General features: G+C 37.8%; 2 protein-coding genes across 2 annotated transcripts in view; both read right to left on the bottom strand.

Moving 5' to 3' along the window:
• The window catches only part of LOC6050900, an 11,829-nt gene extending 8,658 nt beyond the window's left edge, over positions 1–3,171 (bottom strand). Inside the window, exon 1 of the mRNA XM_001867386.2 lies at positions 2,535–3,171. Within this exon, the coding sequence (XP_001867421.2) occupies positions 2,535–2,783 (249 nt within the window). The 5' untranslated portion in view covers positions 2,784–3,171. The remainder of the gene's footprint in view (positions 1–2,534) is intronic.
• Positions 3,172–8,362: 5,191 nt separating this feature from the next.
• On the bottom strand, positions 8,363–10,113 carry LOC6050901. The gene is made up of 2 exons (XM_001867385.2): positions 9,774–10,113; positions 8,363–9,714 (listed from the first exon to the last, which is right to left on the bottom strand). Exons 1-2 carry the CDS (start codon positions 9,950–9,952, stop codon positions 8,568–8,570), a joined length of 1,326 nt encoding a protein of 441 aa, XP_001867420.2. The 5' UTR covers positions 9,953–10,113; the 3' UTR covers positions 8,363–8,567.
• Positions 10,114–10,433: the final 320 nt, after the last annotated feature.

Raw genomic sequence — 10,433 nt, 5'->3', positions numbered from 1 at the left:
ACAAAGCATACGAGCAAAAAATTGAAGCACTTTTATTTTTTTTCTTTAACTTTCATATGGAACTGCTGTATATTTATACTTGTTAGCTTTTGAAGCAAGAAGTTGACATTAAAGGAAATTTTGTTCAGTATGGAATTCTGCGCCTTTGTTTGGCATGCTTTTTTGCGCAGCTTTGTGGTGCTAACCATTTCGAAAAACTTTACAGTAGACGTCAATTTTTTAACTCTTAATCTTTTCATTCTATAGCTACTATATGAATTATAATATTTACACTAGGATGTAACAAAACGGGTCATTTTTGCGGGCATTTCAGGGCATGATTCCCTAGGTGTACTGATCCCGAATCCTAAATATGAGCTTGATTGGTTGCGACAGGACCTGGCGCTTTGGCTTTGAATTTAAAATGGGATTCAACCCGTAAAATCTATGCGTTTTGGTTTTTGACAGTTTGCAATGCACAATGCAAAAATCTTTAAGGGGCTTATAAAGATTTTTGCATTTTTCAAAAACCTTATGAGCTCATAGTTCGTGTTCCAGAGAACAACTTTGCCGAAGAGTGTGAAAAGATTCGTCCACTATTTAAAATGTTTCCGAATTTATAACACAGCCACTGGAAACATAAACTTTCTTCAATTTCTTCTGGCATCTATTGGAAGTAGTCTACAAAAGTTTGACGAACAATCAATTTTAATTTTAGTTTACTATTTGATGCATGAATTAAATTGAAAAAAAAATCCAAATTATTGGAAACATACAAATTTAAGTGTAAACGAACTTGTATTACCTTATGTACCTCGAAGCATTTTGCCTTTCTAACAAAAGAAAGGAATTGGATTTGCCTTTGAAAAAAAAAAATTAATTCAAACTTCAAACCTCCAAGATATTTGATCTGAGGCTCAGGAATAAATGTGGGTTTCTTTTTGTCTTTTTTTGTAAAATTTTAATGAATATGGTACATAAATGAGCGGAAAATATTCTGATAAATTTGGTTGTCAAACACCATTTTTCAAACTTCTTTTAGACAGGTTTTGCGAAACGCCAGACGAAACTGGCCAAAATCGACCGGAATTACAGTCATCCCACATATTCGGAACACCCACAAGTTCGGAACACTTTTGTGATAATTTGTCAATAGCATGCCAAATGCATCTTCTCTGTCTACCGTACTATTTTTAGGACCTTTATTTGGACATTCTCTTGCTATTTCACTAGTAAAAGTAGTGCTTTTAAAACAAAACAAAAAGCTTCATTTCAAGACCGTTTTATCCAGAACGGCAAAACACTGCCTCCAAATTCCCTGTTCCATAATTGTAGAATGTTTTTGTGCCTCCCACAGTTGTGTATTCATTATTTTGTAAAAATAAGTACTCCTGGAGAGAACCAAAGTTTGTTTACATCCGTAAAAAAAAGTGTTTTGAATTTGTGGATTTCAAGGGTCAATGTTTTTCTTTGAAAACTTGATATAAAACGTAAAAAATTACATTTGGTCAATACATCATTGGAATGATCCCTAGAAAAGCTTTCACATAAAGGTAAAAACAAATCATCATGATCAATTATCGATTTGGTATGATTTTTGAACATTGGGCGATCTATGAACTGTGAACCGAATATTAGGAATGACTATACTATCAGTTTCCCGGGGAAAAAATTAATCGTTTCAATCGGTTGAACCGTGCACGACCGGTTTGTTGCATATTCGACAGATTTTGGTCAAAATCTTAGCCAAATCTGGGGGAAACTCAGCCAGCCCTTCAGACAAACGCCAGAATTACGCCCGCCATTTCCAACTAGGTACCAGCTCTACCAAATCGAATAAAATACTAAAGATGTTCAAGCTCTAATGATCGTACATCCACTAGTTGATTACACGAAAACAGCCAAACCTCGTATTAGAGCGTCTCGCAAATGTAACTTTTCATCATTCCACTAGATTTGTTTAAGTCACAGGAGTTGCTAATGGTTGTCTCCCATATACACGGGCAATCTAAAAAAAATCAATAATCCAAAGTTCGCTTATCCGATGGTCCGAGATCAATTCCAGCTTACATCAGGAATGTTTCTGGTACTTTTTGTACCCGTCCCTCTCCGATTTCAATAGAACAGACTTTATTTCTCAGTCTCGTTTATATTTTTAACGGAAAGCTCGTCCAATTTACCATAAATTATATCGCAATCCATGTAAAATTCGGTGAAACTACATTGCTGACTTGAAAACGATCTAAAACACTACAATTTTATATAGTTTAGTAGATTTTTTGTTTATAATAAATACACTCCCATATGAGTTGCATATGCGAGGTTTGACTGTAAATTGAAGCTCATTTTTATCAAAATTGATTACGCAGAAGCGATGTCACCATTGTCCACCAAATCACCGAAGCTTCGAAAGCATAGAGCTTGTAATTAGGGAAGCTATTTTTACCCCCCCTCACACCACTTGAACTTGACCCTATCCAGTGGAGTTGTTTCATTGAACCAAAAAAAAAAAACCAAAAAACTCCCATTAGTGGGGGCCAGATGGATTGCCTCACCTTAACGACGAGCCGGTACTCGCGGTGCTTTCGTTGATCGCCTTTGCCGCCGCTGCTCAGCGTCACCTTGGTCCGAAACGGTAAGGTTAACATGAACGTCCCGTCGGACGCTAACGGGCTCGTTTCGACCTGTTCCAGGTGAACTTCTGAGGGGTTGGATACGCCTTCGATGGTCAGTTCACCCCGTTCGACCATGCCCGGAATAAGTTCCCGGTTAATGAAGTCGATAGTTTTCGAGGGGTCGTTCATCGTTTCACTTGGTTTTTTTCTTTTGGTTGTGAAATTGGGAGTTGGAATACTGGCCTCCAACTTGCTACACTCGAGCAGTGATACTGGAGTGTTCGCGAATAATTCAACGCCCAGCGCTGATAACGGCTTCGTACACCGTGATTGAGCTATGCAATTCGCGACGAGATATTACGGCTTCCGCGATAGAGTGCGACCGCTGATAAACTAACTCATGGTTGTTGACTGAGGATGTGTGTGCTGTGGCGGAATGTATCTGCCGTTGACGGCGGTGGTGGAGGTGGTCAAGTGTTTGCTCGTATGAATTGCAAACCGTACGAACAAGCCAAACAACCAACAATTGAGACAACGAGATCTAAGTCCGAGAGAGCGAGCTTAGATCATTGCCCGACAGCGCAGAGTTTCGTTGAAATTGATGAGATTTAATTTTTGCAATGAACACATTCAACGAAACCATATGATACAAGTGAATGAGTATGGTCACCGCGTCAGTATGACACCACTACTGAATCAGTACTACTGATGACGGTTGAAGGTGCTCAACAAATCAGCGTTGTGTGGTGTCTACCAGTGGCTACGCGAATGGCGAATGTGACACGCGGCTTCTGCTGTTTGAATGTTGTAGTGAACGCACGCACGTGGTCATTATCTTGCGCAAACAACATCAAAGTAGCCGGTGTTTTATACAAGGGGATACACAGTGTAAATAGTTGACACCCTAATGCATGTAACATGGTGGATACAGAAATCTGTTAATAGCTGAAGATAACAACCTTTATTCTAAAGGGCAATTCTCCACCAACTCACACACCAGTTGTCCCAACCCATCTACGATTTGTGTTAATCTTTTGTCCCTGATTTTAATATGTTTTTAGTTCTATACATCCAAATTAATGAATTCTGCAAAGCATTTTTTTGTGTTAGGTCGTAGGAGTCAACCTGGGTAAAAAAACCTGCCTTGGTAGAGTTGCTGATCGGCAGACGGACTCACATTTAAAAGGTCGCCAGTACGAATCCCGGGTTGGATGGGAGCGAAACAAGACGTTTGGGATCCCGGACATCAAGTTACGAGTTGGAATCTCGAGTGAACAAATTGATTTGATTTTTTTGAAATCACAAACAACAAACAACGGTATATAAAAAAACGTAACTTAATCCACCTTTAGGTGGTTGGTGCCTTTCACACATTTAAAGTGTAATGCTATCCGAATTAGACACAAAAGGGCGGATCTTTTAGTGTTCAATCAATTTGGCATACCATCAGATTGGATAGTCAGATCTACATAATCCAGTGCATATACTTAAAACTTTTGATAGGGTTGTCAGATCTTCAATCTTTTGAACTCGTTGAAAAGGTCTTTGATTACCTATCCAACGACAAGCCGCATTATAGATCCGGACAACTTTTTCATCAAAATATTTGAGATCCGGCCTCTAAAATGCATAAATACACTTAAGTTCTCATTACTTTTGATAAGTTTATCAAATCTTCAATGTTTTGTACTCGTTAGAAAGGTCTTTTAAATACCTTTCTGACCTTGACGGGTTTTCCTACAAAACCACCTTTTTTAAAATTTACTGGACTTTTGCTAAAATTGTTTTTTATCATAACTTTTGAAGTACTTAACTTAACTCTATAATTTTCATTGGCGACTTATGGGACCCCAAGACGGATTGAATGAGACCAAAACAGACAAAATCGGTTGATCGAAGATAATCCAGTGCAAATTTTGTGATCAACATCCTACCACACACACAGACAATTGCTCAGAATTTGATACTGAGTCGATATGTATACATGAAGGTGGTTTTAGGAGGTCAAATAAAGAATTTCAATTTTCGAGTGATTTTATAGCCTTTCCTCAGTGAGGTGAGGAAGGCAAATAGAGTTATCAGAAAATCTTTATTTTTTTTCACTGTGCATGATTCGAAATTACACAGCTTCACAGAAGATATAAAACATCATGAGCAAAGGCAATATATTGGAATGTCGTTGTAAGAGCACACACGCACTTTACTACGACAACCATCCAAGCTTTACCGACACCAACTCAACGCTGTGGGTTTGGATGAGACGCTTCACGAATCGTATGAATCTTCGCGGATGAATGTGGCTAAAAATAAAACCCGGCGAACAAATTAATGATCTCAGCTTGATAAAGGTGGATAATTATAATCTTCAAAGTGGGATTTCCGCTGATACGGAATAACTTCCACTTCAAAAAAAGTGTCCATAGGATCTTAGCACCTATTCATAAGCCATGTGGTCTTTTTATACATCAGGGGCGGAGGAAGCGCTTTCCGGACCACCATAACACGGCGAAGGTCACCCTTATAGCCTAACAAAAGAAATACGGGTCTTATTATTTCAGCCTAGGAACCCTTACTTCAATTTTGGGCCCGATTGGACATCTTTTTCTTCGAATGGTGCCCAAGATATACTCAAGAATCTGGATTTCATTTTCAAAACAACCAATTCGCAATGGGCTTCCTATGTACATAGAACTTTTGAAAAAGTAAGCGAGAAATGTTTTATACTCACTTGTTCGATTCTAGATCTCAGACATTATGTCAAAATTATGAGCAGATTTACTATGTAACCATTCGTTGGATAGGTAAGCAAAAGAAATTTTGCTAGCCGGATCTAAAATATTTTGATGAAAACGATTTCTGTAACCATTATGCTTATTTTCGGATTGGTATCAAATATTACAGAGATCCTGTAAAAAGTCTTAATACATATTTTCAAAATATTAGGTACGCAATCTTATTGGGCACCCAACATCACAAAAAAGGCTTATGACACCAAACTCCCTAAATCATCACAATTTCAAGCTGCAAATGATAGATAAAAATAGGTACACGGAAAAAAAATTTCCAGACTTTTTTTTACAAAAACTCAATTGTCCAAAATACGTATTTTTTTATTTTTGAGATTTTTTTGTTTGTTTTAGGGGCAACAATCCGCAACTTTAGAGCTATAGACAAACATGGTCAAAAAATCGACCGCCGAGTTATGATTTTCTGAAAAAGTAGTGATTTTTGGAAAAATTAAAAATTTCATGCATACAAAAAATTGAAAAGAAAATAATGTACAATTGAATTTCCAAGCGAAAAGTACTACAGATTTTTTGATAAAAGGCTCTATTTTCAAGATATAGCCACCGAAAGTTTGATTTTAGCGAAATATTTGCAGTTTTTCGGTTTTTTTAAATAGTGACCATGAGTAACCATTTCTATTTTTTTTATGTTCAGAAAATTTTCCATGAGATTGTCTTGCTATATAATTGTCTTAGAGACATTGAAGATTGGACCTCTGGTTGCTGAGGTACAGTGGCTTAAAGAAATAGAATCAGGAAAATTGAAGTTTTCGAAGTCTCGCCCAAACAACCCACCATTTTCTCCGCAACTAATGGTCCGATTTTCAATGTTTAAACATGAAACATTCGTGATTTTTTCCGATCTTTTTGAAAAAAATATTAACATAAAATAAATCAGGACCAGAGTGCCCTCAAAGCCCTCTATATGAGTAAATGAGGAAGGCCCTCACACTCACCGAGAGTGTTGAGTAAATTACTCACAGGTAACTTAGTTTTTCCTCATGGTTGAATAACTCGTGAGTGAGTGTCCGAACTCTGATCAAGACTAACATTAATAAAAAAAATGAATATTACGCCCATTTAAATTGCTAGTCTTAATTTAAAAATTTTCAAAATATTTTTTTTAAAGATTGGAAAATTTCACGAATGTTTCATACAGTATGTAAAAAAAGTATTTACACCCCTTGGGCACAATGCACATTTTGTCATGAAACATGTAAACAATTTAAAGTTTGACAGAAACCTAGTACTACGTTTTGTTCAGAAACTCATGCCAAACATTTTGCTACAAAAAGCTAATGAAAAGATGATTTCTATAAAAAGTTACATAACAAATACTGTTACGAAAATAAAAAAGGTGCAAAAAAAGTTTGTACACCTTTCGAAAAATTAACATAAATAAAGTTATTTGTTGACAAATCACCATGAATCCAGTCTCCCAACTCCAAATAGGCATCCTTGATTGATTAAAAAAATAATAAAAAATAATAAGAAATCGTCACTCATGGTCACTATTTTAAAAAATCCGAAAACCTCAAATATTTCGCTAAAATCAAACTTTCGGTGGCTATATCTTGAAAACGGAGACCTTTATCAAAAAATCTGTATTGTACATTTCGATTGCAAATTCAATTTTACATAAAAATTTGGGAAAAATTTTGGTTTAAAATTTCTTTTTTTTTTCAAAATTCACTATTTTTCAAAAATGTATAACTCAGCGGCAATTTTTTTGACCATGTTTATCTATAGCTCAGAAGTTGCGGACTTTTGTCACCTAAAAAATTTAAAAAAATCTCGAAAATCTAAAAATACATATTTTGGGAAATTGAGTTTTTGTGAAAAAAGTTGATTCAAAAATCTGTAAAAAAAATTCCGTGTACCTATTTTGTTCTCAAGAGTCCTCAACAATTCCTACAACTTTGCCGAAGACTTGGTGTCTTGATCAGAAAATTCACTCAAAAGTTACAGCTGTTTAAATATTTGCGTATCATTTTTGTATGGACAGCAGCCAAAATTGTATGAAGACTTGTATGGGTGAACCAATGACACAAAATAGCTTCTTTGGTCATAGGGAAGGCCTGCCCAAAGTTTGAGCCAAATCAAAAAATTCAAAAAATAGTCGAAATCGGCCGATTTCGTAGAGATTTGCTCACCTATCTTCGTTATATGAAGAGTTTGATGCTCGATTAAAGCTCCAAAAATACTATTTAGGCTATCAACTTACCAGCAACAGCACCACCTCGAGTAAGCATGCAAATGTATGCCACTTACTGGTGAAAAAGATAAAATTAAATGCACTTTGGATAATTTATATTTTGCGAGACCATTTATCATCATTTTGGTGGCACACACATCTACACGCCATCGCCATCAATATCTTTTCACTTGCGCTAACGTTTTCAAAGCGCTTAAGATATAAAATTGCTTCCAACTATTGGCAACATGTTCTTTTGACCATTACTTAGTCACTCGCTTGAAAAAAAAATCACGAAAAATGTAAATAATTAGCAAGCACCATCAAAAAAACAAACGCGCCAAGTCTTTTGACATTTGAATTTTGACGACCCATTCCAAATTCCAAAGGCAAATAAAGAACAAAGGGTGGCCACCATCACCACCAGCAGCGCGTGTTGGAGTGAGCCAGTGATGCCAGGAAATTTTCTTTATAAATGCTACTGTTCGCATAAAATTTCATCGATTTCGGCAGCACTAAGCTGACCCAAAAGAGCGCTGGAAGAAAAAATCACTAAGCTGAAAATAGGAAAAAAGCGTGACCCAATGCATTCTCGACGAAAAAGAATACATCTGGGAATATTTTTTTTAAATGCTTTAGCATAACTTTTAATAAAAGTGGAAATAAACAGAAATTTTCACAAAAAGTTGCTCTACTCGTTGGTGTTCTTGGTTCAGGAACACTTGGTTTTAGCAACACTTGGGTCAAGGAACACTGCAGATTATCCAGCATCATTCAAACACGACAGCTTATTAGGCTTAAAATGGGTATATTTCTCCTAATACTTTATTTGATCGATTCATTTCGAAAAATATAAGGCCTACCTTTTGGTGCAATGCTATTTCCTGATTTCCATAATCCCTGTACAATAACTATTTTAAGCCTTAAAGTAAACCATACAGCAAAAGCTGATCTAAATTTTCAAATCTCTTGTAAAACTAAATCTTTGGAAACTCAATCCTCATGAACGATATCCAAATATCCCTGTACACTCAGATGTCTGAACACCTCCGTCAGCCGTATATCTACCGCGTCCCCTCCCGCTATGTTAAGCCAGTGTTTCATCTCCGGCGAGTACATATCGTTGGCGAAGTGGAACGCCAGCTGGGCACACTCCTCTTCCGGGCAGATCATCCAAGGCAGGAAGTGAACCGCAATCATACCTCCGTACATCCCGTAACGCTGCAGATGCTTCTTGAAGTTATCGTAACTGTACGGCTTCAGTCTGGGGTCATTGACGTCGCACTTTAGAATGTCTTGGAGGGTTGACATAAGACTGTCGTGGTATTGTTCCAGCAGTGGGTACCAGAACCGTTCCCTCAAACCGGTTGGCATGCTCATGCACATGAAAAATATGAGGTCGATTGCTGGAGTTCCGTAGCGATTTTCCTGGAAGTCAAACATTCGAATATCCACCGGCTTGTCGTTTTCATACTTGAACAGAACATTGTTTCGATTGTAGTCGCCATGCAGTATCACAGAAAACCCGTCCTGATGTAACAACTTTTGCATCAAATGAATTGGCGCTTCGCCATATCTGCTTCTGAGTGTACTGATATCATTTTTGAAACGTTCACTATCAAGCAGCTTTGGATTTTTATCAAGGTACTCGAACAGTCGATCCAACCCCATTTTGAAAAACAATGCGTAGCTATTCAAAACTTTTCCATCGCTGACAAAATCGAATGGAATTATTCCCTTAACTAGTTCCTCCAAACGCGGATCTTTTGTGATTTTCATCGCATACGTACAAGCATGGAACTGGGCAATATTCCTTGCCATCAACACCAAGTGCTCTTCGTCCAAATCGTTCCTTGGCCCAGCCTTGAACCCCTCCAAGGCAATGTTCTCCATCACCAAAATGGTCTCGGAGCAATCGCTGTACTCGGGAACCTTTCCCGCCACTCCAAACACTACCCGCGGACACCACTTGTCGCCTTTCACGGAACATCTGCTAGACTCCAGTAACTGCTGGAAGCATGGTACAACTTTGGTGTAGATAAAAATCTCGTTCTGGAACTGCACCGGGCTCAGACAGCTCTCCCGGAACAATTCGTCTCCCTTCATGACCTTCACCATCAGATTTAAAGTTTTCTCCTCTCTGAAATAAAAAAAATATGTGTAATACATAAGTTTCAGTTAAAATAGCTCAAAACTTACCCCGAACTTTTATTCCGCGTAACCATCACCAACCGGTGAATAGTAGACATGAATCCATCCAGATGTTCCGGAGTGGTCAGTTCTACCTGCGCCAGTTCTTCATCCTCCCGCTTCGATTCGGCCAGTATTCTGCCGGGTAGAATTGTTTTGAGAAATTCCAGCTTCCTGGTGTCCGCCATGGTACCCTACTGGAAGTCAACTGACTGCACTGCTGCAACGCGTATCCGCAACTGTTGGCAGTTGTGACGATGCGTTGATTGTTATAAATGCAATCACCGTGATCCGAGGGTAAACAATCTTATCAGAACTATTTTGAGCCGGTAGCACCAGCTACCGAATAGCCAAGTGACAACGCAATGTTTTTAACAGGTGATGTCGACAGTTGACAGTGTTGCAAGCGCGCATGCGTTGCAATACACTTGAGGATTGCCACCTATGTGTGATTTGTGGGACTATGCGATATGATGCTTTTTTGTAGCGGATAAAAACTCAAAGCTCCAATATCCATGTGTTATAAGTAAGAAAGCTTTCAAAACTGCAAGAAAATGATTTTTTGAAAAAAAAATAATAGTCTTACTTTTTGCAAGCTTTCAGGTTTCACTTCATAGATCGAGAACGGTCGAAAGGACCACAATTTGAAAATGCTCATAATTTGATGCC

Source organism: Culex quinquefasciatus, chromosome 3 (assembly GCF_015732765.1).
Source record: "Culex quinquefasciatus strain JHB chromosome 3, VPISU_Cqui_1.0_pri_paternal, whole genome shotgun sequence".
Classification (NCBI taxonomy): domain Eukaryota; kingdom Metazoa; phylum Arthropoda; class Insecta; order Diptera; family Culicidae; genus Culex; species Culex quinquefasciatus.
Note: the sequence above shows the minus strand (reverse complement) of the source record. Positions and strands in the feature narration are given on the sequence as shown.